The sequence below is a fragment of the Epithele typhae genome, assembly GCF_022376455.1.
Source record: "Epithele typhae strain CBS 203.58 chromosome Unknown BXZ73scaffold_82, whole genome shotgun sequence".
NCBI lineage: Eukaryota > Fungi > Basidiomycota > Agaricomycetes > Polyporales > Epitheliaceae > Epithele > Epithele typhae.
Genome location: NW_025954273.1, coordinates 49,553 through 75,419, shown reverse-complemented (window position 1 = coordinate 75,419; position 25,867 = coordinate 49,553). Strand labels below are relative to the sequence as shown.

At 59.0% G+C, this 25,867-nt stretch overlaps 7 protein-coding genes across 7 annotated transcripts; 1 reads left to right on the top strand and 6 right to left on the bottom strand.

Moving 5' to 3' along the window:
* Nucleotides 1–1,023: 1,023 nt before the first annotated feature.
* On the bottom strand, nucleotides 1,024–1,554 carry BXZ73DRAFT_54655 (uncharacterized protein; the record flags this gene model as incomplete). The annotated part of the gene is made up of 1 exon (XM_048021206.1): nucleotides 1,024–1,554. A coding segment is annotated over one exon (531 nt), but the record flags the coding sequence as incomplete, so codon positions are not given.
* Nucleotides 1,555–4,127: 2,573 nt separating this feature from the next.
* BXZ73DRAFT_81501 (uncharacterized protein) lies at nucleotides 4,128–5,206 on the bottom strand (the record flags this gene model as incomplete). The annotated part of the gene is made up of 4 exons (XM_048023515.1): nucleotides 4,128–4,525; nucleotides 4,589–4,846; nucleotides 4,894–5,083; nucleotides 5,189–5,206. The coding sequence occupies 4 exons, from the start codon at nucleotides 5,204–5,206 to the stop codon at nucleotides 4,128–4,130; spliced, it is 864 nt and encodes a 287-aa protein (XP_047872730.1).
* Nucleotides 5,207–5,831: 625 nt separating this feature from the next.
* Nucleotides 5,832–6,564, bottom strand: BXZ73DRAFT_106395 (uncharacterized protein; the record flags this gene model as incomplete). The annotated part of the gene is made up of 2 exons (XM_048016617.1): nucleotides 5,832–6,393; nucleotides 6,458–6,564. The coding sequence occupies 2 exons, from the start codon at nucleotides 6,562–6,564 to the stop codon at nucleotides 5,832–5,834; spliced, it is 669 nt and encodes a 222-aa protein (XP_047872729.1).
* A 1,520-nt stretch (nucleotides 6,565–8,084) lies between these two features.
* On the bottom strand, nucleotides 8,085–11,399 carry BXZ73DRAFT_92718 (ATPase; the record flags this gene model as incomplete). The annotated part of the gene is made up of 8 exons (XM_048026465.1): nucleotides 8,085–8,252; nucleotides 8,313–8,565; nucleotides 8,618–8,754; nucleotides 8,833–9,008; nucleotides 9,065–9,824; nucleotides 9,873–10,443; nucleotides 10,497–10,617; nucleotides 10,670–11,399. 8 exons carry the CDS (start codon nucleotides 11,397–11,399, stop codon nucleotides 8,085–8,087), a joined length of 2,916 nt encoding a protein of 971 aa, XP_047872728.1.
* A 52-nt stretch (nucleotides 11,400–11,451) lies between these two features.
* On the bottom strand, nucleotides 11,452–12,157 carry BXZ73DRAFT_8249 (kinase-like domain-containing protein; the record flags this gene model as incomplete). The annotated part of the gene is made up of 4 exons (XM_048023719.1): nucleotides 11,452–11,550; nucleotides 11,687–11,835; nucleotides 11,922–11,991; nucleotides 12,128–12,157. Coding segments are annotated over 4 exons (348 nt in total), but the record flags the coding sequence as incomplete, so codon positions are not given.
* Nucleotides 12,158–12,592: 435 nt separating this feature from the next.
* BXZ73DRAFT_106392 (uncharacterized protein) lies at nucleotides 12,593–13,313 on the bottom strand (the record flags this gene model as incomplete). The annotated part of the gene is made up of 3 exons (XM_048016616.1): nucleotides 12,593–12,624; nucleotides 12,687–12,797; nucleotides 12,887–13,313. 3 exons carry the CDS (start codon nucleotides 13,311–13,313, stop codon nucleotides 12,593–12,595), a joined length of 570 nt encoding a protein of 189 aa, XP_047872726.1.
* Nucleotides 13,314–21,903: 8,590 nt separating this feature from the next.
* BXZ73DRAFT_81497 (uncharacterized protein) lies at nucleotides 21,904–25,473 on the top strand (the record flags this gene model as incomplete). Its single annotated transcript, XM_048023514.1, has 14 exons — nucleotides 21,904–22,030; nucleotides 22,150–22,361; nucleotides 22,422–22,513; nucleotides 22,571–22,604; nucleotides 22,659–22,845; nucleotides 22,897–23,209; nucleotides 23,411–23,532; nucleotides 23,570–23,848; nucleotides 23,916–24,072; nucleotides 24,158–24,235; nucleotides 24,477–24,486; nucleotides 24,759–24,958; nucleotides 25,050–25,120; nucleotides 25,172–25,473. The coding sequence occupies 14 exons, from the start codon at nucleotides 21,904–21,906 to the stop codon at nucleotides 25,471–25,473; spliced, it is 2,184 nt and encodes a 727-aa protein (XP_047872725.1).
* Nucleotides 25,474–25,867: the final 394 nt, after the last annotated feature.

Below are 25,867 nucleotides of genomic sequence, written 5' to 3'. Positions count from 1 at the left end.
GCACGACGGTCGCGAGCGCGGCGTCCAGACTGTCCCGGACGCACACGACGTGAGGGAGGTGCAGCACGCGCAGCCCTGGGCACCCTCGCGCGAGGTCCGCGAGCCGCAGCAATCCCGCCGCCGTGTCGCGGCACTCCCCGGGGCCGTCGATCGCGAACGCGAACTCGGTGAGCGCAGGCCACGCCGCGGCGATGGCGGCGAGGTCCCCGGCGCCGTACCCGCAGACGAAGTGCGTCACGGTGATGCGCAGCGCGGAGAGGCTGTGGATGGGCGCGAGGGGCGCGAGCAGCTCGCTGAGGTCCACGCGCTCCCGCAGGCGTGCGATCGGGGGTCGGATGGGCTTCTTGGGGTACAGGACGCGGTAGTTGAGTGCGGCCGCGGAGAAGGCGTTGAGCTCGAGGCGGGCGAGGTGCGGGTATGAGGCGGCGATGGCGGCGAGAGGGACTTTTTTTTTTTTTTTTTTGAATCCTTGTTTATTGCCCTCGAAGGTAGGACCTTATGGTAGGCATAACATACAAGTATTTCTTATGTAAGTAGTCGCAGTCAATGGGAATGTATCGTCATAGCAGAAGAACCCGTGATCGGGGGGTGAGAGGGAGGATGCCGGCAGGCGTCAGCCGGCGTGCCATCGGGCCTAGTGTTGCGATAGCTCGGCTCGGCTCGGCTGGCTGCGCCAGCCGGGTCATTTGGCTGTCAGCCGGGCTGGGAAAATCGGCTCAGAGCGAGCCTCCCACGGGGGGAGAGCTTGACGCCAGCAGCCAGAATGTAGTGATGGCTGAGCCGCTGGAAGAGCCGATCTTGGGCGCTTTCTCCAAACGCAGCAGATCGGCTCTTCCAGGATTCCAGCTTAGTCACTGGGCGCCTAGACCCAAGGAGCAGTGCACACATGTGCGCGTTGGTTGTCTAGCTGGACCTAACACTGGTACAGTGGTGTCACTGAGATCACAGAGGCCTTTGGTTATGTTTCTTCATGCTCGTGGACAGAAGGGCTTGATAACGACGTATGGATTGCAAAAAGAATATCTATACAGCCTGGGTGATAATGGAACGAGGGTGCTTGCGCAGCAGCTTCAAACGGTCAGCAAACAGGGTCTCAGGCGTGGAGAAGCGACCAATCTGCTCCAACCAGCGATCTGCAGGGTTGCCGTCCATGAAATACCTCTCCTCGTCCGACATCGGACCAACCTTCTGGAAGTTGGCCTGCACGTAACGCACCACACCACCTGAGACGTACTGAGTCACTGAATAGCGCTCCCGGCCGTCCTCGAGGGTCTGGGTGTTCCCGTGCCGGAGGGCGGCTGAAGAAAGGTAAATCGTACAACCTGGGGGAAATCGTATGTAGAGGGAGAGCTGTGGGAGGTACATGTGACCTCCAAAGTCGGGGAGGAAGTTTCCGAGGGCCGTCACCGCGCAGGGGATACCTGGATAGTTAAGACTATCGAGATGGTCCACACACAGCGTGCGTGGCCCGACATTCACAGAAAACGCGGGGTATATCGTGTAGCCTGGGAAGTTGAAGCGCAGGTCGGGCATATGGGAGCGGATGTTAGAAGTCGGCGGCTCGGTCGGGGTCGGACGAGGAATAAGATGCAATCGATACGACGCGGTTGGTCCCTATGGGCACCGGGAGGCGAGTACAGACGGACGCGGGGGAGAACGAGGTGGTGGGGAAGGGCAAACGCGTGAGGCGAGTGCGGGACGAGGGGCGGCGGCTATCTACGGGATGACTAAGCGCTGGTACCGTACGACCGAGCTTGCTAAGTATGCGGGCAGATTCCAACAGGCCCCCACAAGCGAGGGCGTATAACGAGCACAAATCGAGGGGAAGACGGTGGTACAAAATGCGAAGGGTCGAGGACGAGGGATCGAGGACGATGGGTCGAGTACGAAGGATCGAGGAAGACGCTGAATCGGTTACGCTGGTTCGAGGACGATGGATCGGTTTACGCTGGTTCGAGTACGATGGGTCGGTTACGCTGGATCGGATACGATGGATCGGGGTTTACGCTGGATCGAGGAGAGACAGGGGCATAGAATCGAATAAACAAAATCAACGTGACGAGGATTGGGGACAGGGGATCAAGACGATGATGCGGGCGACCAGCTACAACCTCAGGAGAGCAAGCGAATCACGATGTCGAGCACGCCAATGACGGCCGGCTAAAGTAACCACAACATGCCGACAGGGGAGCACGGAGGCGAGAAGGGGGAACGAGAAAATGCGCGAGGGGAACGAGAATCGAAACGTACGAATGTCCCATGAAACCTAGTAAGAGAACGCCACAACGGGGCTCTCCGAACCACTCCGGGACGACGGGTACGATGGGCCGAGTGCCATGGCGAAGGCGGCGCGCTCCTTGAAGGGGATGAGCGGATGCGGGCAGTCCTGCTGGTAGTGGCCCTTGTTCTTGCAGTTGTAACAGGTGATCTCCGAGAGCGGGACTCGACCACGAGGAGTACCGGTGGGAGCAGGAGCAGGGGCGGTGGCAGCGGCACGAGCAGCGGGGACGAACGTGCGAGCAGTGGGGGTGAACGTGCGGGCGGCAGCAGCAACGGCGGAGGACGGCAAGGGTGAGGATGCCTCCGATGGGGCCTTGCGTGATTCCTCATTGACGAGGCGGATAATGACGTAGTCGAGGGTGAGAGACGCGGAGGGGGTCGAGTCGAGGGCGACGACAAGACTGTCGTACTCTTCGGGAAGGCCCTTCGTCAGGACGATGATGATGTCTTCATCCGGGACGTTCGCTCCGCTTGCGTTGAGATTGAATGCGGCTCTGCGGACGCTGGAGATCCACGTGTTCATGGCCTGGTCAGGCTGCTTCGACATGTTGAAGAACTCGCGGCGACGAGCGAGGCGGGTGCCGAATCCGTGAGCGCGATGGACAGCTTCGAGGCGAGTCCAGATGTCGGCCGAGGTCGTTGCACCTTGGACGTGGCCGATCTGCGAGGGGGAGAGCATGAGGTTAATCTCGGATCGAGCCTGCATGTCTTTCTTGTCCCAGGACTTGACGGCGACGTGCGCAGGGGCGAACGGAGGACGCGAGAGGGCACCGGACGCAACTTCGAAGACGCCTTGACGCGTGAGGTGAGCTTCCATGTAGAAGCGCCATTCGGGGTAGTTGTTGTCTTCGAGGCGGGAGAAGTGCGGGGCCATGGTGGAGATGGAGGGGCGATTCTTGCGATAGGAGGTGTGGGGGTCGAAGATCGGCGGGGAGAAAGCGGGATCGGAGGGTCGCGAACGGGTCGGAAGTCGAAAGGGTGATCGCGGGTCGGAGGGGGCTTCGGATCGTCGAGATCGGAGGGCGCGGACAACGAGTAGGCCGGGCGCGGGCGCGGAATGACCTCCGGGCAAGGGTACGCGTTTGTGTTAGAAGTCGGCGGCTCGGTCGGGGTCGGACGAGGAATAAGATGCAATCGATACGACGTGGTTGGTCCCTATGGGCACCGGGAGGCGAGTACAGACGGACGCGGGGGAGAACGAGGTGGTGGGGAAGGGCAAACGCGTGAGGCGAGTGCGGGACGAGGGGCGGCGGCTATCTACGGGATGACTAAGCGCTGGTACCGTACGACCGAGCTTGCTAAGTATGCGGGCAGATTCCAACAGCGGAGGCGCATGAGGGTGCTGCGAAGGCTCGACCACACCAGTGGATAGTGTGACGCCATTCCCGCTGTAGATAGCCCCTTCAGTCTCTCGTAATGTGTGATGTGGGCCAGCACTCACCACTCTGCCACTCCAGCACCCTCCTGAGGCACTTGTTTTCGAGGAGGTGTGCTTCTACTGCTTGCTGCCACACCGTCCTCTTTGCCATTCTGGTGGGGGCCTGTGTGAGCGATCAGAGTCGTATATTGTTGGCACAGAGCCCCACTCACAGTCGAGCCCGGCCCCATTGATATCCCACACCCAAACGTGGAGAACAAACCACGCCTTCCTTGGCCGCCATGGCCATCGCTACCACCACGGTAGCCGATGAAGTCGGCACCAAGCTGATTCAGATCGTTTTCCCATGAGGGGTCATCCAACGGTGGAGGAATCAGTGTGAGCACCGAACGCCGGTCTCGATCGAGAACGCGGAACAGCCGCCTGTATAGTGTAAGCAACTAGGTTTGTGCACGGTATGAAACATAGCTTACAGTCCGTCCCAGTCGAGGAATGAGTACTCGCGGTCTTCAAGTTGTTCGACTGTTGGGGGTGTCTTGGTTTTGACAGGGTCGTGGAGGGCTTGGTACCCATACTTCTCCACCTTGTACTCCGCGACTGAGACCTCTTCGAAGACGGTCTCGTCGGCATTGATGTACCGCCGGACAAAGCGGAGGCCCTTGGGCGGGTCAGGCAGGGCGTTGTGCGGCACGGCCGTGGTCTTCTTCTCCTCCCTCTTGCGCTCATCCTGCTTCCTCCTTCGCGCCGCGTAGAGCTCGTTTCGACGCTTGTTTTTGTCGGTCGCAGCTTCGACAACGGGGGGTGGGGCAGCGTGGGGATTAGCGGTGGTGGTGACCGATGTTGAGGCTCGCGCTAACACAATGGCAGCTACGTAGAATGGACGCGCAGTGAGGCTATGGTTGGGGTTTATAATGAACGTGTCAGACGTACGACGAGTCCGACTTGTCGCACGCTGTCTCTTCGCAGAAGGAGGTTTCGGGGGAGACGGCGGTGTTCTTGAGCGTGGTGGCATAGGATCCCCCACATCAAGCTCGCCTTCTTCGCGGGACTCGTCTCCATCGTCGTTGGGATGGGGAGGAGAGGATGGTGCTGTCAAGGGTGGTGGCGTAGCGTCCCGTTCGTCTACCTCACCTTCTTCGAGTGACTCGTTGGCTGCCCCTTCTGAGGTCTCGTCGCCTGACTTGTAGTCTGACAGAGGCGTAAGCATTGCTCGCATGGTGGCCATTAATACGCACCGTCATCTTCATCGCTGCATATGCCTGGGTCGAGTTCCTCCAGGTCCGAAAGCTCGACGTTATCACGCTTGTTCTGCTTCAATAGCTTGCGCATGTTGCTACGGGCGCGTTTGAGCTCCGAGCGCATGTCGACCCCAGTTTCGTAGAGCTTTGCCTCTGGCAGAGGCCGCCGCGGGGACCGCCGCAACGCCTGGGGGTTTACGCATGAGTAAACGGGGGCACGAGGGGCGAGGTGACGCGGTGGCGAAGCATGCGAGGCATTCGTCGTGAAGGGTGTGGCGGGTGGATGGCTCACCTGTGGCTCACCAGACATGGCCGAGTGCGATGAAGATAGGGCCCTCCGGCTGGGGTTTTATGCACCTAACGTTTCTATAACGGTCCTGGTCAGCTTGCGCTCGAGTGGGACTGCATCCAGGGACACGCTTAACAACCCATGCATACCCTGCTGTCCACATGGCTGCTCCCCAGGCCCGCCCACGATTGAACAGCGAGCACTGCGGCCGTGTGTTTGTTCGAAGCCGTTGTGTTCCCATCCCGTTTCCGAAGAACATCCGCCGCGGGTGCAAGCATTCACCGATAGCCGTGATGTTCGCACCCATGACAGATGCACTTCTCACGTAGACGATGATAGAGCAGCTGGGGTCGCCGTGTTCACGCGGTCCGCGGGAACATGGTGACCCCCAATACAGATATGTATTGCTCGGGGGATGCGATGGGTTGCATGAGGTGTGAGGGAGATGCACTCACCGTGATCCAGGCTTGTCCCATTGATCGTATCGCTCCTCAGCGTGCCTCCCTTTCTCTGCTTCCAGCAGCGTACGCCGGTGCGTCGTCGAGGTCATCCACCCGCCTCATGCTCCTCCTGGCTCGTACACCGGCCCCGCCGCTTCATCCTTGACCGCGAAGCCGTTGAACGTCGTGTCGTGGAATCCATCTTCTCAAACTTGCGGCGGAGAGGTGCTCCACGAGGTGGCGCGCGGGGTCATGTTACTGGGGCCTGCGAAGGTGTGGTTCGGGGACTGCACGCGCGGGATGTGCTCTTGGTTGTCGCAGCTCTCGTAGCCGGCGTGTTGCATAGCGTCGTACCCCGTGGCCACGGCAGGTGGGTAATCGACAGCATGGCTCCCGTAGTTGGTCGCGTGCTGGGCCAGCTGGCTCCGGAAGTCGGCGGAAGGCGCGGTTGCTTGTTGCTGCTGGTTGTAGTTGTGGTCGTAGACCATGGCGGCGGCGGTGGCGGCGCGTGCGCAGTCGTAGTACCGCAGCATAGTACATCGTGAGGTCGGGGTATGTGCCAGTCGCAGCAGCGGTGGTCTTCCAGGGTACATCCGGGAGGCGGGGCGGAAATGAGCCTTACCATTCAGCAGGTTCCAGTCGTAAACGCCGTCTTCGATGTCGCCGTTGTTCTTGAGCACCTTGGCGAACAGCTCTCGTAGGAAGCCGTAGTCCGGAGTTTCCTCGAAACCGAGCTTTCGGACATAGTTGAGATGATAGAAAACCCCTCTGTCACGCACACGGACATCAATCTCCGAATGAAGGCAGAATCGTCAATCGGGCGTCGACGTACCGGGGAACTCTCGCGTGCTGCAACGAGCAAACGGCGAATTCGCAGATTATGCTCGTCTGAGTCTGGAGGGCCTCATCGATGTCACGTCGGACCGGGTCGTGGTCCATGCGATAAGGTAACATGTCTAGACGCGTGTGATGACGACGAGACCTGAACGATCCGAAAGCATCAGGAGGTGATGGTTGGGAATGACCGACGTGGTACCGGCACGATGAGAGAGCGTTGCCTCAGCAGTAGACGTCGTTCTTCCCCAAGGATGAAAAGGGTCGTATACGCTGAATGGCTGCGTATCGGCGGGGAACTGGTCATAGTAATCTGGCTACAAATGAGTCCCATGTTCGCCAACACACTAAAGAATCGTACCTGTGCGTGGAGGAGGGGCTGCCCATGCGGCCGGAGTCGCATTGCTTCGTGACAAGCGGCTTTCAGAATCCCACAGCCTCGGGGCTGCATCCGGCTCATGATATCCACCAAACGGTGGCGAAGGTAACCCCCGTCCCAAGACGGAGGGGGAGGAAGTGCCTTCGACCGAACGTTGGGGATGAAGAGGACCGCCGACTGAGTCCGAGGATGCGAAGACTGAGCGTGGGTGGCTGGGGGTGTAAGGATTGTCATGCGTCGAGGGACGGGCTTCCGGACCACCTTCCGGAATCAGGTCACCACATGCGCACGGAGCGAAGGAGACTCGGAACGCACCTGAAGGCGAGAGGGGGGTGTGTCCGCTCCAGGAAGACAATATGGGCGGTTCCCGGGCGGGAGAGTGGCGCAAGGCCGAGATCTCGCGGTCAAAGGCATCGTGACGCTCCATGGAGAGGCGGAACTGGTCATCTCAGCTCGACGTGCTCTGGGCGGGCTGCAAAGGAGCAGAGGGCAGATGAGCGGCGAACGAGGCCGGGATGCTGAGCGCTTCGCCTGTAAGTGGGGCGGGGTCGGGGACCAGGGGATCGAGCTCGTGAAGGGATGGGTCAGCGGGATGGATCTCAGGCGATGGGGAGGAGAATGAGGAGTGTGCGGAGTGGTAGGTGGTGTGGCTGCCGCTGGACGAGGAGGATGAGAGGGCGCTGTCTGGGACAGTGAGGTCGTTGACGAGCTCGGTGGCGTACGAATCGGCGTTGTTGCGAGCTCGATTGCTGCGTTCCCTTGAGGAAGAGGAGGACTGGGAGGACGAGGGCTGGCTGCCGCTTGGCTGGGGGGCATTGGGGTCGAGATCGGGGCCCATGTCTGCGAATGAACGCTTGTGGCGGGAGGAGGGCACTGGGGTATGGACAATATTGGCCATGGCAGTGATGGCCGTGGGGAGGGTGCCGGCAAGGCTTTGCGCTGGACGCAGGAGGGTGGTGGAGGGAGGGAGGAGGGGAGCGGGGCAGGGAGGGGAAGGCAGGGACAGGGCTCTCGCCGTCGCTGCCGTCGACCCGCTGTTCGCCACATTCCAATAGCCGCCCGTGCGCGCTCCTCCGGTCCGGCCCTCCCGCCACCCACCATCGGTCGTTGGTCGGCCGTGGCCCCCTTGGCTGCCACACTATGCCGCAGGGGGACTGTATTCAATCGTCTAGATGTAAGTATGTCCACGATTACACGGCTCGATTTCAGATTACACTACTCTATCACGGCGGGCACAACCGCCGCCTCACTCCTTCTTCGCCTCCTCCTCCGCCCTCCGCCTTTCTCGCCGCTCCCGGCCCTTGGTGATCATCGGCTTCGGCTCCAGGTTCGCGAACAGCCGCTCGCACACCTGCTCGATCACGAAGCAGCCCACAAAGTCGACCGTCATCGACGCCGTCAGCCGCACCTTGAACTGCGGACCCACTGCCAGTCAGCCTCCGGACGACACTACCACAACGCGAGGGACACGCACCGCGCCCTCCATCTCCACGATCTGCAGCCAGCGGTTCATCTCCGGCATCAGGTCCGTCGCCCCCGAGAACGCGACTGCGGACGCGCCGACGAGGCCCCAGTAGAGCGCGGGGTTCTCCCGGATGCCCTCCCGGAAGGGCCGGCCCTGGAAGTTGATCGCGAACGTGGACACTTGCTGGGAGAGCCCGAGGAGGTAGATGGCCGTGTTCAGCAGGTTCGGCTCGAACTTGGCCTCGAGGTCGATCTCGCCGCGCCTGTGGACAAGGTCAGTGCGTGTGGACCGCAAGTTGTGGTGAGAGCGCTTACGTCTCGTACTGGTACGAGAGCTGTGTGATGTAGACGAGCGTCGCGATGTGGAGGGCGAACTGGAACAGGACGGACAGCAGAACGTAAAAGTTGAAGATGTTGCCCAGAGGACGTTCCCGAGACAGCTTCTCGACGGGCTAAATGCGACATCGGGACTTCAGAACGGTGTTCCACGACTGGACACGTGTATGCGCACCTTCGCACGAGAAATACACAGGAAGCAGACCGATGAGCATACCCATGATGGTGACCTGGTAGTCGCCGAACTTGATCCCGTCCAGGTACTGCACACTCAGGCTGTACGCAGTGATGAGGCAGTTCAACGCCAGAATCTTGTACATCTGGATCGTGGCCACGAGCGTGCAGCGCCCTTGGCGGATGATGTGCGTGACTTCAGAGCCTGGTCAGCAACGTCCGTCTCCTACGGCGACACCTGCCCACACTCACTCGCTTTGACGTTCGACAGCTTAGAGGTGAACGGCGCGGCGCACGACGCGTCCCCGAGCTTGATCTTCAGCACCTCGTCCTCCGCGTCCATATCGGCGAGCTTGTCCGTGATCGACGCGAGGTCGAACTTCTCCATAGGGTTCTTCTTCCGCGCCGTCTGCTGGTCCGCGACCGCGCGCTGCTGCGCGGCGACGACGTCTGGGTACAGATGCGCGATCAGCGGCGGCACCGGCGGCGGCGGCTGGTTGAAGCGCGCCGACATCTTGAGCTGCTGCTCGTACACCTTCTTCAGCCGCTCGTTGCGCTGGTGCTCCGCGATCTTCTTTAGGTCCTCCTCAGTGCCGTCGAGGAGCGCGACGCCGATGTGGGCCTGCTTGAGCGCGCCGACGTCGTTGGTGCCGTCACCGGCCACGAGGGTGACATAGCCGAGGGACTTGAGGGAGGTGAGGATGAACTCCTTCTGCGCGGGCGATACACGAGCGTACACCCACGTGTTCTGCACGAGGTCGTTCCAGGACGGGTGCGCTTCATACAGCTTCATCGCGACGCCGGTGATGCAGATGTCGTACTTGTCGAACAGCGAGGTGTCGATCGGAGCGGTGGGGTCCACGGTGATGTTGACGGTATCGTCAACGGAGCGCCAGACGAGGGTGGAAGAACCTTCGGGGACATCGAGGATGAGTGCCTCACGGTCGACAATTTCAACGTCACGGGCGACGTGAACGGCAGTGAGCGGGTTGTCTCCGGTGATCATGACGCACTGGATACAGTGTTAAAAGGGGTCTAGAAAACAATGAACTCGACGTACGCGGTGTGACGAATCGCCAAGCATCTTCAGAGTCTCGACAGCATCTTCCTTGAGGGGGCAGTGGAAGACCAAGAAACCCGCGAACGTCAGACCCGACTCGACCTGGTCGCGATGGAGCCTCTTGATCTTGTCAAGGGGCATAGGCTCCATCTCCCTGAATCCGAGCGCCAAGACACGGCTTCCGCGACGAGTAAACCACTTGAAGGTGTCATCGTAGTTGGCGGGAACGGTGGACAACATGCGGCGGATGGTCTCCGGAGCACCCTTCGTAGCAACCATGCAGCGGCCGTTGGGCAGGGTCGAGACGGTGCTCATCCGCTTGAGGGCAGAGGAGAACTGGAACCTGCGGCGGACGATGAGGGAGGTCTTGTGCGGCGCAGAGGACTCGATGGGCCCGACGCTGTCGCCCTTGATAACGTGCCAGTTGAGGGCCTCGAGCGTGGTTCGCTCCATGGGGTCACCGACGATGGTACCGTCGTCGAGCCGCACAAGGGCGTGCGCAGCCGCAAGGGCCAAGGTGGTTTCGCGGCCGGTAGCCTTGACATCAACGAGCTTCAGGGAGTCGGTGGGGCTGTATGATGCTCTTAGCATAGTGCGGTGCGGCATCCAGAGCTGAGAACTCACTCGACACCGGCAACGCCCTCCACAACGAGGTTCTCCGCAGTGATGGTACCAGTCTTGTCGAAGCAGCAGACATCGACGCGGCCTGCAGACGGGATCCGGAAGGGCTCCGTGCAGAATATGGCTACAACCACGTTAGCACCATCCACAACAACAGCAAATCTAAAGGCACACACCATACTTCGACAGCGCGACGAGGGACGCGTTGACGGCGAGGGACAGCTCCATCGGCAGCTCGGGCGGGACGACGCTCGTGATGATGAGGATGCAGTCGAGGAGCAGCTTCGACTTCTTGAGGTCGCGCTCGATGCCCTTGACCCACACGTACCAGCTCGCGGCGATGGCGAAGATGAGGAGGAAGCCGATGAACAGGAAGCTCTCGGCGTTGTTCGCCGACATGCGCTCGGTCGAGAAGATCATCGTGCGCACGAGCTGGCCCTGCGCGGTCCCGAACCCGGTGCGGAGGACGACGCCGAGGCAGCCGCCGTCGGGTGTGTCGCCGTCGTGCGTGGCCTGGAGGAGCTTCGTCCCGGAGAAGAGGACGGCGTTCTTGTGCGCGACGTCGGCGTCGAGGGCTTCGGCCGGCTCGAGGAGGGAGATGGACTCCTTGAGGAGCGGGGTGGACTCGCCGGAGAGCATGGCCTCGTTGACGATGCAGGTGCCGCGGATGAGGAGGATGTCGGCGGGGATGCTCGTCTCGGTCTGTTGCCGGGCGACAGAAATGACGTCGCCGGGGAGGAGCTCGTCGCTCTGAATCTTGAGCCAGACATTGTCGCGGCGGACGAAGACAGGGTAGGGGGCAACGGCCATGGTGCGGAACTCAGTGAGGGTGCGGAGGCGTTGGTAGACCACGGTACACTCCACGACTAGACGCAGGAACGGACGTGGGACGAAGGCGACGCGCATCAGCCTCCGCTGCTGTCCCATCTCAGCACCATCAAGCGTGAACAGACTCACCATTCGCGTTTTTGGTACCAGGCCGGCCAATGAGGAAGTTGTCGGGTTTGATGTCACGGTAGATGAGGTTCTTCTCGTGCACCGTTTGTATGCGTGCAAGCTGGGTGTGCATGTGACACGGCGGGGCCGAGGGAGTGGGAGGACGGAGGCGGAGGCGACAGCGGCGGGCGGAAATACAATCCCGGCGTTACCGGCGGTTAGAGGGCGAGCCGAAAGCGCGAGAAGGAGGTGCGCACCATCTGCCTCGCCGCCATACAGACCGTCTTGATTGAGAACTTGCGCCCACGCATGTCGAACAGATCCTCCAGGCTAGGCCCCAGAAGATCGATGACGAGGATGTTGTGAAGTCCCTCTTGCCCGAAGTGGTATATCTGGGGGATACCGGCTGCACGTCGATGATCCCAGGTCACGGAAACGAGTGTCTACGTCAGCTAGGGGGTTCAAAGAGGTGAACAGAAGGGATGCACTGACGGCGGTTGGAGAGAATGCAATATGAACGATGTTCATCGCGAAGTTGAGGTGCCTCGGCCTTCTGCGGCTCCTACGTCGTAGAAGAACATGCGTAGCAGGGCAACACATGGTTTCAAAGACGTAAAAAAAGAGGCGGAGGATGTATGAGGAACGCGATGACGCAAACACTGCACCGTGGGGTGGGCGAATGGGAAGAGAGGACTCACGAATTTAATCGCCATGGTCTGCGAGTTGAGAAGATTCGTGCCTGCGCAAAGTTGAAACGACCACTTTCAGCTCCGGTCGACTGGAACCCTCCGCGCTGTGGAGAGCGCGACACGCGGCGGGCAGCAGGGCGGGAGAGGCGTACCTTCGAAGATAACACCAAACGAGCCCTCACCGATCTTCTTGCCCACGCGGTAGTGGGCACCTACGACGTTGTTGGAGGAAGAGGTGCTGTGGGAGGACATGGCCGGCGGCGCGCAGGGGGCAGGGGGCAGCGGCTAGTGGAGGGATGCGGGGCCAGAGAGGAGGGCAAGGGAAGAGGGCAGGGCCGGACTGGGAGCGCGGGGATGAGCGCATACTCCATTCGCTAGCAGCGCCCTCGCGACCCTCTGCGAACTCCGCGTATGGCATCCCGACACCGCGACCGCGCGGCCTTCTTCGGACGGATACGTCCTCGCGAACGCCGTTTAGTAGTCGATTGCACCAAGTACGGCAAGTTCTGCGCCAGAAAGACCATCAGTCTCCACCCGAGGCACTCCCCAAACGAGGGCAGAGACATACCTGCAATCCCCGAACGTTGCGCGAGCGCGAGCGCGATGTGCCGACATGGCCGGTTGAGGTTGAGTGCGAGCACGCCCGCGCTGCCGAGGATGGGTATCGACGTAGGCACCGCTACCAGCCATTAGTTCTCCAGCTTCCGGAGCCGCGGTAGAGATGTCGTGGGGGTTGCTGAAGGCACCTCCGAGGAGTAATTACGGTACTTTTCATGGTGGCCGGCTCTTGATGAATGCAGGATGTGCCGAGACGGGGACGCGTCTTAGAGACGCGCGTTGGTTGTAGACACGCGAGCGCAGCAGCGGTGTTCAGGGTGGTGTTCGCGTTCGCGAGGCGTTGGGGATTGTGATGAAAAGCGGAGGGTGCGCGAGGGTATGGAGTGCGCGGACTCGTCTTGTGCGAGCGGGGAGTGGTAGAAGCAGAGACAAGAAGGGAGAGGTAGGTGGGAAGACTCGCCGTCGCCGTAACTTCCCTCTCGTTGGCATCGAGAGCGGCCGATATCTGCCGGCTTGCACGAGCGGCGGCAGTTTGGGTGAGCCGTGTGGATGCGGGGATGTCGAATGCGTCAGCTGTAGGAGACGTGGACAGCGGGCACCGCGCGGGGGAGAGTTTGTGGAGGACGGGTGCGTTCATTGGCGAGGGCGGATGCGTTCGTTGGCGAGGACGGGCTTGCCGCAGAGGAGGTAGGCTTGCATGGGTGCGTGCAGGACGGATGAAGACAGGCCGTCTAGACTCTAAGCGCCACGGCCATGGGTGATCAGCGCAGCCGCCCGCGTCCTCAACCATGACGTCATTTTGGCCGTCCCGCCCAGAGCGCGGGCTAGTTGCGGGCTCGGGTTGGTGGACTGTCTTGCACGTGCGGCGAGCCGGAATCCGTGGGGGCGGCGGATGTGCTACAAAACGGGTCAGGGATGAATCAGCCATGCTGCGCTGCCTATGTGCACGCAGTGCGCACATTGGATACCGCGCAAGGGCACCCCAGTGCGCCCCGGGCCACGAAGGCACGTAGGAGGAGAGGATTTAAAAGAAATAGTAGGTATCTGAGGGTATAAACAGCCAGATCCCAGGCCTATGTACGGGCTGAGAGGATAGCACTAGCCACTGCAAGCGCCCATAGAGCTTCAGAGCGTCGTGCGGACGTTCATCAGCAGGCAGGCAAGCAGGGCCAGGCAGAGAGGGCGCGTGCGAGAGAAGATGAGGGCGCGGGCAGGACTGAGACGGAAACTGGAGAGCGGTGCGACCCAGATCCCTCCTTTAAACAGAGACGGAGCGCCTCTCTCGCCTGGAAATACCGAGCCGGTGAAGAGTGCAGAGTCCAGACGCGATGAGGTGATCAGGTGACCGTGTTGCCCCAAACGACACGTGCGTCCAGCCACCTGTGTCATCTACAGACTACTTCAGCAGTTGCCACACAAGGGTGCGTGTGATATTGAGGAAGCACGTATCCTCACCCAAATTCTTGGCACAAGCTGATACGTTTGCACCCACAGATACCACACGTGGCGCTCTGCATCTCACTAACCTGTCACGTATTTGTTGGTGACGGTCCCATTCACCGGTAGTAGTCGACCAAACCACGCACACCGTTCCCTGTGCTGCCGCTCCCTCGATCTCTAGTGGACCATGCTCGTCACCAGCCCGGCTGTGAGTACGGGGTGTGGCTGGTGTTTGTAGGCATGCATGTTGTGCTCACCTATGCTGTCAGTCTCAACATCTTGCGCATCGCTCACCTCCTACCTTGCCGCCTCACCCATTCTGCCCCTTTGCGCACATTACCCTGCCGTCTGCCTGCAGCTGCCAGCATTGCTTCACTCGTGTCCACGTCACTTGCATCGCCAATGTCACCACGTCTCCCACCTCACTTCGCTTGCACCACCCCCGCATCGTCTGTCACGCCCCTGTGTCGGCGCCTGCATGCCACGAACCACCTGTTTTGCCCACACCGCCCTTGCCCGCATTTCCTGCATCGACACCATGGTCTTGACCACAGCAAGCTTTTTGTAACCAATTTGGAGACTTGCGTGTGTCCTCTATTCTTTGCTCTGACCGTCATGCAAGGTACTCACAAACGTGGGCATGCAGCCACTGCCCACTCGCTCTGATCCAGGATTCTATGCGATGCTCCGCAGTCTGCCCAGGGTGTTCTAGCACGTGCACGAGGGCATGACGCTGGGTGCGGCGGAGCGCATGCACCATGTTGTGCAGGCGTGGCTGTAAGCCTGTACATCGAGGCGTGCCTGCCAGCGCGCGGCGTACGCGTCGTGGGATGGACAGCAGGCCTGGTTTTGAAAATTTCCCTCTTCTCTGGCCGCTGTCCTTGTACGGCTTCAAGAAATCCACGCTGCAGGTCACTGCGTGAGTTTCTGAGGTTTTCTTTGCTCCAGAAAGTGCTGACGGTGCATGCAGGACCAGGGACGTTGCTGATGTGACGTGTCTAGCGGTGTGAATAGCCTGAGAGGCTCTGGCTACACGTGCCATGGCTGACTGCACCTGATGCGGTGCGATGTATCAGGGAGGTTATCAGGTACATCGGACGACCAGGAGATGGGCGACCTGAGGTATGCCAATCTAAATGCCCAGCACGGCGTAGCTATTGTCCCTGGCGTCTGCAGCTGACATTTCTGTTAATCGCTTAGAGCCTAGAGATGCCCATTTCATCGCATGGGTGGATTTCTGCCTTGCCGGGCAGCCATGAGGACGGTAAAGAGGCGCCATGCGTGGTGAATGACGGAAAACTGACATCTTATCCCATCTTAGGTCATATTTCGTCGCTAAAAGAGCATGCTTGGGGCGGTCATGAGGGTTTTCAGAGCTGTCAGAATGCCCCACATGCCCCACATGCCGCAGTTGTTTTCCAATTAGAACCCAAGCCCATTGAAGCCCGTTCAGCCCAGCCTAAACGCAAACAAATCAAAGCCCGTCTGCCAGCTTGCGCAGCTCATCTGGCCTCCAGCCTCCGTTCTCAGCCTGAAATCTGCTGAGGTAAGCGCTTTCTCTCTGTTCATATAACGTGGCACGCTCATCGACGCATTCTCTCACCAGGCTCCCAAGTTCACCCTTCTCTAGGCCGTTGTCGTATTCTCTCAACTCTTGCAACCACCGGTACCCATCTACAACCTGTCTTCAATGCGTCCAGAAAACCGTGGCAATGACGGTGATACTGCCATACAGGGGACTGCTAGTGGGTTGCTTGAAGGTATGTTCGATTGTTGTTGCTGTACTCCGTCCTCGGATTTTTCTGATTTCGTAATTACTAATGATACCTGCAGCTCCACAAACCCCCTGTCGTGGCCCGCCTCGCAGCCAACGTACGCTGTCTATTTTTCAGTTGGCATCTAGACTAGATAGTACGTCAGATCTCTTTCTACATTCTCTGGCTCCTTTGTTAAGGCTCTAACCACGGTAGTAGGCAGCGTCCCTGTGGCGCAGGACACTCCCCAAATGGCCAAGATTTTCCCCATGTGGATTAAAGGTACGTTGACTCTATTAGCTTCGCATTCAAGATACTAATTTGCCACCTTAGATCCGCTCACCCATGCGGATGAAAATTCAGCAAACAACTCTGGAGAATTCATCAACATTGACGTTTCAGATACCGACGAAGGCTCGCCCTCCCCTAGTACAGAGAATCGCCCTGGCTTGCCTCGCTCTGGGCCGTGGCCAGCTCTGGGTTTTGTGCCCCCTTCACACATGCTCGCGACGGAGTCATCCACTTCCTCCATCCCACGCATCACACCGCTCGACACACCGGCGCCTGCAGCAGAGGCTTCTATCACTCCGACGACCTCCTTCACGTCAGCCACAGCTGCAGCTCTCACTGTCCCCATCAACATCCCCGTTCTTGAAGCTGCTCGTGGTCGTGGTCGCCGTGGCCGTAGCCGTGGTGCTGTTACACCAGCCACCAATGTTGAAGCCCCCGTTGTTGAAGCTACTCGTGGTCGTCGTCGTGGTCGGGGCCGCGGTGATGGCACTGTTGCCTCTACCTCGGCCGACGCTTTCATTGTTGAAACTGCCCACGGCGGTGGTGGCCTCCATGGTCACCGCGGTGGTGCTCCTGCTACCACCACTCTCGCTCCCACCCTTGCCCCTATCGTCGGAGCTGCGTACGGTGGTAGTGCCTACAGTGAGGCCACTGCTGCTACCCTAGATGCCCCCACTACTCCCACACAGACCTTCATCGCCCTCACCACTGGGGACATCAACGCCTCCGTCGCTACTATAGGCCCCCTCACCGAAGCCCACGACGGTGACAGTCATCACAGCGGTGGACACACCACCACCGAAGGCGCTCCCGTGGCAGCGCCAGACGTCTCCGCTACCTTGGATGCCCCTGGTACTGTCCCACCAGACCCCACCCCCAGCATCACTCCCTCCGATGCTCCTGCTACCTCAGACGCCCACGCTGTGGAAGCTACTGCCAGTCGTGGTCGTGGTCGTGGTCGTGGTCGTGGTCGTGGCCGTGGTCGTGGTCGCGGTGGCTGTGATGCCGCTGTTGGTTTCACACATCCCCAGCGCACTGCTGACTCGTCTGGTGCCAACGCTGCTGCCACCATCGCTGCCGTTCTTGCTCCCAACCCTCGCCCACCACCACAGCCCAAGCCTGTACGGGATGATACTAAGCCCTTCTACACGGTTGATCCTATTGCAGATAGAAGGGTCTGCTGCTATTGCGGGTGAGTGCAGTGGTATTACGTCTTGTGGCGATTCACCCGGTGCTCACTGTCCTACTCTAGACAAAAGAGTTTCGCCTCAGGTACTAGCTCCCATGGGGCCAGGGCTCACCTTATCAAAGAACACGGAGACCTTTGGTATCGAGACTGTCTGAGAAGGGGCATTGAACCTACGGCAGACGCGTCTAAGATCTTCTGGGCAGGGAAGCAACGTGAGCAGTTTCAAGACCATACACCTATGCAGATTTCCGGTCTCCCAATAGCTGAGGAAGAACAGCGCCGCCCGAGCTTCTCTGTCGATGCCCTTGTGGACGCAATACTGACATGGATTGTGTCTGATGATCAGGTATGATACTCAGAGCAGCAGGCCTTGTAAACCGTATTCATACTGCTTACTAACCTATCATTTATCAGTCTCTCCGTGTTGTGGAGAACCAGGCCTTCAGAAATATCATCCTGCTTTGTCGGAATGATCTCCGGGACAAAGACATTCCCAAGCGAGACGCCCTTCGGGCCCGTGTCATCAACACTGTCGACAAGTACTTTGGTACACTGGGACAGCAGCTGCAGGTGCGTCCTGGATATTCTTGTTGTGGAATTAGTTTTGATATTTTGTTAGGAATCGGCTGGGAAGATCTCTTGTAGTTTCGATATCTGGACAGATATGATGAATCGGTCTTACTTGGCAGTAGTAGCGCACTGGATCCACGCACCTCCCCCGAAACTAATTGATGGTGTCCTCGTCCGGCGCCCATATCAGCCCAAGATGGCCCTTATCGCATTTGTACCTATGAACGAAGGTCACACCGGCGTTCAGATCGGACACGCTCTGGCGGTTGCATATTGTAAGCTTGGTATACTCAGAAAGGCAAGGGTGTTATGCTCGTCTCCCAATTCTGTTATTGATAACCTTCTACAGCTCGGGAATGGAACCTCAGACGGGGCGTCCAACAACACAGTTGCGATGAGGGCACTCGGAACCATGTTCCTCATCCAGAATCCAGATCTCACCTATGACGAGAAGCAGCGACGCCTCTTGTGAGTAAGCTCTTGTATGACTCAGGTGGTCCGAGTATTTATGCAGAGTACACAGCTGCTTCGCGCATGCAATCGCGCTTTCATCAGGTGATGCCATCACTATCTTGGAATCTCGTCATGGTGCTGGGGTCCTTAAGCAACTCAGAGACCTTGTCAACACAGTGAGTTGTCAGTCTTATCAGGAATAGTTTTATTGATCTAACTGAAGTTGTTGGCTTACTAGATCAGGGCTTCTATCAAGCTAAGAGAGGTGTTTATCAAAAAATCGGCTGAATATAGTGAAAACGGTCTTCCTCTACAAATCTTGAAGGACTCTAAGACACGCTGGACTTCAACCAAGATTATGGTCAAGCGAGCCATCAAGCTCAAGTCGGTGAGTGTGTTGCAGATTGATGTTTTTCTTATTCAAATACTAACGAGATCTGAATTCCTGCAGGCACTGATAGATCTCTGCACTACAGAAAACACTCTTTCTCAGTTGGCACTCTCAGAAGTGCAGTGGGAATACCTCAACAAGATGTTGGTGGTTCTCAGTGTATGCCCACTTTTACCCGCATCAACTACACTCCCACTAATTATGATCCAGGTGGCGTCACGTTTCCAGCAGGCCCTATCCGGTCATGACATCACAATCTCCAAGGTCCTGATGTGCTTCTGGGAACTCCAACGCGACTGGTGTTGAACATTGGATATCGAACTACGTACATTAGGACAGTTTACTCATCCACATGGACTCTGTGAGATACTTCCCATAGTTCCATATGTCACTTCACTGCCTTGTAGTTCCTTATCTCTTCCATTCCGTTCTTCTACGCTTCTCTCTTTGTTCCCTTGTTCCACTTACGGACTTTCTTTGTCTTGAGCGCACAGCCCGCACAGCATCGTATCCATCTTCTGTCTGGTCTGTTCTCTGCGCCATCTATGTCCTCCATCATTCGCTTACGTATGCAGCTCCTGAGATAGATATAAGGAGGACTCTGGCTCGCACTGCTCTTCAGTCGTTCTATCACTGACTGAGGAGTAAGTACCCCACTCTATGCGCTCCTTTATACATATGCTTACTGTATCTGTAGTCGCTCCTCTTCGTGTGCTTACAGGTACTACTTATGCCCTCAATTTAGTCGTTCTATCACTGACTGAGGATCGCTCCTCTTCGTGTGCTTACAGTTGGTCCTGCCTTACTCAGAGTTCATCAACTGGGAGTATCTCGGAGAGCACTCTTCCGATCCTGTGATTGTCTTAGCAGCGCAGGCAGCACTGGATAAGGTGACTAAGTATATGGATATCGCATCGGCAAGCGACGTCTACTTGGTGGCGATGGGTAAGCTTACTACAATTCTGTTGATGGAGTCTATTTTCACTGCTTTACCAGCTCTGCACCCTACACTCAAGCTCCAGTACTACAAGTTGGATGAAAACTCCAAAATAGACTTTGTAGAGGCCAAGCGGCGCTTTGTAGATGCGGTAAGTCTCTTCTACACTGACCCATGCTACTATCTAAATTCTAGCATAAGTACTGATAGCTCCTACTTCACTAGGTTAACCAGCGTGATCTGGAGCACCACACAGAGCATCCCACCTTGCAGATCGAGCAGCGTGTTCGCGTAGCCGATATGCAAGAGGAACCTATACAGCTCTCGTCCAGAGACGCGGTGAGGCAGCTTTTCAATGCTGCGCTTCGCCCAGAGAAGTCTTCTCAATCCGCAGGACAAGGCTCTGCAAGCCTCTCTTCTGCACAAGAGGTAGAGCTATATCTGGCAGACCCCACGCCGTTCAACGGAGGAGATTCCTTACTGTTGTTTTGGCAGGTAATGATCTGTTTCAAGCCTTAAATGCGGAGTAAGATTTCATAAGCTGACATGTATACTACAGGAAGCCAAAGGCAGATACCCAAAAATACATCGCCTTGCAATGGATGTTCTAGCCTCTCCAGCTGCAGCAGTGGAGTGCGAACGCATCTTCTCATCCAGCAAAGAGACCATCACACCTCGTCGAAATCGTCTGACAGCAGACGTAGTGGAGGCTCTGCAGGTGCTGAAGTATGGGTTCAACCATTCAGTTCTTGTTTCCTATGCCATATCAGAGGACGAGGAGACAAGGTTGATGGAGGAAGATGCAGAGGTTTGTGACATAGAGCATGCATAGTTATAGGATGCATGGAAGTATGGAGCTGCACACGTATTTCAATTGGAGTTGCTCATCCAGGACCAGACAGTAACAGTTTAGTGATCACCACGGGTCACCCCCGGGTATTTTTGAGTCGACCCGGACCCGGACCCGTGAAACCCGGACCCGTGGGCTCACGGGTCAGAGTCGGCGCTCACATGCACGCGTATGGCTTGCATGAGTCGTGAGCCACAACTCCCTTCTTCCCCGTTTCCGCCTCTGTTCTCCTTCCTCAATCCCAGCCCCGCACGGCGTATACCCCCTCTACCGCAAGCTCGCTGAGTACGCCACCCAACTTTGGGGAGCCCCGTCGCCCTTGCCGCCAAGCCCCTCCGAGTCGTCGCCTTCGTCAAGAACCAAAGCTTCGAGCTCCCGCCCCCGGCGCCCTCCCCGTCTACCGCGCCGAGGCGGAGGAGTTCTAGTTCCGTGGGCCGACGATGCGCTGCCCACCCACCTGTGCATGGCCACGTGGACTGGCATGCGGCGCTGCCAGATCTCGTGCGGGGATGGGAGGACGACTGGCAGGTGTGGAGCGACCACGGCGGACGAGCATGAGTGCGCAGGGGCGGGCTACTACCTCGTGAGTTTCTCTCGTCTTCTGTGACCTCTTTCGATGCTCACGCTCACACCCGAACGGTGTGGGACCTGAATGTAGACTGGCACGCACTCGTTGTGCGCTCGTACATGTTCGATGCGAGGCTGGTGTACCCGCTGTTCTCGCCCCCCTCCCGGCCCCCCTACCCTGCAAGCACCAATCCATGTCCCCCACCTAGCCCCTCTCGTTCTGGGAGCCGAGCAACGCAATGGACAAGGACGCGCTGAATGTGTACTGCCCCCAATTCTTCCCGGATACGTAGGACTAGGAGACAGACGGGGCACAAAGGTCGCTATTCTTGTATGCGTTCTACTTCTACGTCACCTCTGCGCTTATTTTACACTGTGCAGATGACCGGGCGCAACACGCTTCGAGTCCTCCAAGTTTGCCTCGCCCGCACCAAGCAAGTCCCGGCGCTCCAGTTCTGCCGGGTCTGCCGACATATGCCCGTTCGTGATGTTCTTTGGGTCGCTCGAGCTGCGCACGATCAATCACTTCGCTGTTTACCAGCGCGGCTCACGGACCTTGCGAACAGGCAGCGGTCGCCAAGTGAGGGCATGGGACGCGCCCACATGTCCCGCCTTCCTCGACGCGTAACTCGCGTCCTGCGAGGGGCGTATATTTGCGACGATGATCCGTGTCGTCACACCTGGCAGGCTTCGGCTCCTCGTCAGTATAAATTCTCACTCTTCGCAGAGAGGGCCCCTTCGACATCTGGCGACCTCGACATTCCAACACCGCGAAGACCTCGACGATGACCAAGCTCTCCACCACATTCGCGGCCCTCGCTGTGCTCCTCCCCGTCATCACGCTCGGCCGGGCGGCAGAGCGGGGCCAATGTGGTGGGATCGGCTGGAGCGGCGCGACAACCTGCGTCTCCGGTACGGTCTGCACCGTCCTCAACCCCTGCTACTTGCAGTGTCTCCCCGGATCCGTGAGTGCTTCCCCAGTCGTCTTCTCTCTGTGCGTCGCTGAAAATGTTCATCTCGATTTTGCCCAGGCGTCGTCTACGCCCCCGACAACAACCACTGGTGGCTCGACCCCGACGTCACCTCGACCGTGACCAGCTTGAACAAGCTCGCCCAGGCGGCGGGGAAGAAGTACTTCGGGAGCGCGACTAACAACCCAGAGCTGACCAACACGGCGTACGTCGCCATCCTGAGTGAGACGAGTGAGTTCGGGCATATCACTCCCGGGAACAGCATGAAGTGGGTGCGTGGCGACGTTCTCGTTTCATCGTCTTTCTTCATCGCTATTATCCATTGAGCATAGGCTGACGATCACCGACAGGACGCGACCGAGCCGAGCTGGGGCACGTTCACGTTCACGAACGGCGACGTCGCCGCAAGGCCGCGCTCACGACGGTGTATTTCGCGAGTGCAGGTGCACGTCCCAGCGACGTTGGTGACCTGAACGCCAAGGACGGCAGCTGTGCTCGCGCTCCTGGGCATGCAGGTGTGGGCACGCTCTCGTGCTTCCCCCTTCCCTTGTCTTGCGTTGGGCTGACAGCGAGGACAGTGTGGGACGGTGGTGGTGCACTATGTGCACAGCGTGCGCGCGACGTACGCGGTGCTTGCCGCACTCATCGCCCCGCAACTCACCTTCAACGTGCTCGTGGTGCGTGTCATCGCGTTCCACACGCTCAACCACCAGCGTGCAGGCATCGCATGGAAGGCGTTCTGCACCAGCCTCGACGGTGCGTCCCATCGCCTCCTCCTCCTCCTCCCTCGCTCCCACACTGACTCAGACCCTTGTCGTCGTCAGAGGACGGCACACTACAAAGCGCCACGCCGCCCGCCGTCCCCGGCCCCTCGGCCGTCCATGCATCCCCACCAACCCGACCCGCCCCCCGCCCCCCCCCCCGGGTCCGCGTGCACGCACCGCACGCTTGGCGCGCCCTTCCATGCGCTCTTCCCACCTGGGAGCCTGTCGGACGTGCAGATTGTGCGCATGCTCGCCACGTTCGCGCGCGACTGGTACGTGCTGTGGCCTGCGCCCGTGGGGCTCGGATCAGGGTCAGGGGCGGTCATCGCGCCGCACGCGTACATGCAGACGTTGGCGTGAGTGCTCGCCTGTGGGGGCATGCGCACCGGCGAGCTCCGTCCGTCGCCTTCGCCTTCTCGCGAGGGGCGTGTGGGGTGGCGATTACATCCTGTGCAGGATTTGTGCGCGCATTCCGTGCGGCCCTTGTTTCCCCACCCGTATATGCTCCCTTCTGATTTAAATCAATGCTATGTATTATACGTATAATGTACCCCAAGCCCACGGGTCACCACGGGTTCCCGAGGGTTCACCCTACGGGTGCACGGGTCAGCCAAGCACGACCCGGACCCGGACCCGTGGCACCCGACCTGCCAACCCGCACGGGTGGCCACCACCCGTGGTGATCACTAGCCACATCACCATCACCTTCCCCACAGGCGGCGCCTCCAACTTGACCACCACGATCTCGAGTTGGACCACTGCCAGCTGCCATCAGGACGACATGAACTGCCTCCGGACGCTCAACGTCAACGCCGTCGTCTCAGACTTGATGACCCTTGCCGCCTGCATCACCCATTGCAACTCCAAGGGCCACACGATCACCAGGCTCGAGTACGCGCGCGAGTGCTACCGCGGCGCGTCCTTCATCAACAGCGGCGGCGCGCTCATCGCGGACGCCACAACGCAACTGCATGCCCTGCTCTGGCGACTTCACCGTGCTCTGTGGTGGCCCCGACGCACTCACTGTGTTCGTCAAGAACGGCAGCGCGGCCGCAAACTCAGGCTCCGGCTCGGGCACCAGCTCCGCGACGAAGACCGGCGCGGTGCTCGCCGCGCCGACCGGCTCGACTTCAACCTGCGGCTCGCACGTGCCGGTCAAGCAGAACCACAAGCACAAGGCGTTCAGGCGCATGCACGAGAACTTGGGCCTGTTCCGAGCGTGCGTCCCTCCGCGTTAGCGAACGGGTCGCCGTGGATGGCGGCTCGCTCCTCTTGTCTCGTTTCGACGCTGTGACGTCCGCAAGAGGGAACGCGGGCCCTCCAGGCGCGCGCATGCGCATGCCGTCGCTGGCGAGGAGTGAGGTCTACCTCGTGCAATTCTCGTGGGTGTGATTGATGGAAAGGGGGGATGAGGATAAGTCGACATGTCGGTTGGTGGGCACTTGCACACCCTCCTTCCTCCAGAGCTCAGAGGATGAAGCCTTGAGGATGCACTGAGAGCGACAGGTCCAAGCTTTCAAACTCGGTCTGCATTGTCAGCAAGGGCCGCAGGGGGTGACGCTAGGCAGGACCTGTTCGAACTCGGTATAGAGTATTAGGCTAGCCATTATGAATTGGTAATAGTTCGGCTATTGTAAGTTGTAGCTTGTATAAGTACCTTATAACTTGTGGCTTGTAAGCAGGCGACTTGATCGGACTCATTGTCTACCGACGTCGGATCTGAGATCTGAAACTCGACTCGACTCGAGTTTTGCCTGCAATTTGGGTGTTTGGTCGACCTCGTCCAATCACCCTGCTGACAATCTTAAAACATTCTGTGCATCATGGGCACATTTAAGAAGCAGTTCTACCATTCATCTGTTGCTCTGTTCCACTACGAAACATGAATCTTTGTTTTGCCACCAGCGCCAATTGAAGAAGACGGCTCATGGACGGCTTGGGCGGCTTGGGCTCGGCTTTGGTAATCACAGCCAAAATCAGAGCCATGGCTCGAGTTTTGGCTTCCTCGGAGCCATCCTGAGCCGAGCCAAGCCGAGCCAAGCCGAGCCAAGCCGAGCCATCGCAACACTAATCGGGCCCGGTGGGGGCCCATACAAGGAGAAAGTGTATGTAATCGTGTCCGTGGGAGAATTCCAGTAATCAATGTGGGAACGCCCTCTCAAGCCATTTCCGGGGGTATCACATGCTCGCCGCCAGACTGATAGTCGCCAAACCCCCCGATGCGGAGTCACTGCCTCCGGTTACACCTGCTCCTTTGGTCATTGGCTGTGCGGGGTGCCTGGACACCGCCCTGCGGACCCCAACCGCGGGCGGCTAAGGGCGGCCGGGCTACGCCGGTGGTCTTTACATGAATGGGATCTCGGCCTGGGGCCAAGGTCCAAGCGTCATGCTGATAACGGCAGAGCGCCCGGAGGGACGCCCCGTACTTGGCTCCGAACTCCCCACGACTCCCGGGCCGCACGGGCAGTCGGCGCGGCAGAACCCCCAGCCCAAAAGTAGAGCCGAGGGGTGGGGGGCCAGGGGGTCGAACCCCGGATCCCGGTATTTTCCCGGTCCCACGGGTGACCTCGCCCACAAGGCACTGGTACCGCTGCTCCAGGCGGCCCCAGAGGGACTTTGAGGCCGGATTCGCGGGGGGTGAAGGTGTAAGAGAGGGTGTGGAGCGCGGGGAGCTGCGCTCGAGCGACGAGGCAGGCTGCGTGGCCGTGTGGGTCAGATCGGATGGAGAACTTCTCGAGCCCTGGGAGACAAAACGGAGGTTGCGAGGCTAACAGGGAGTGATCCTTGGTGCTGTCGCGGTACATGTGGATGGAAAGCGACCTGAGGGTGGTCCAGGTGGTCATGTTGGCCATGTCCGTGACGTTTGCATACACTGAGCTGGCGCAATCAAGTGTGTTCAAGCGGGGAAATTCGGGGAGCCGCATCAGCCAGTATTCTTTCGCGACCGAGGCGCCTTCGAGGTTGGGACAGTCGTCAAGAAGGGTGTCCGCGACTAGTTCGTTCCATCGTTGGCT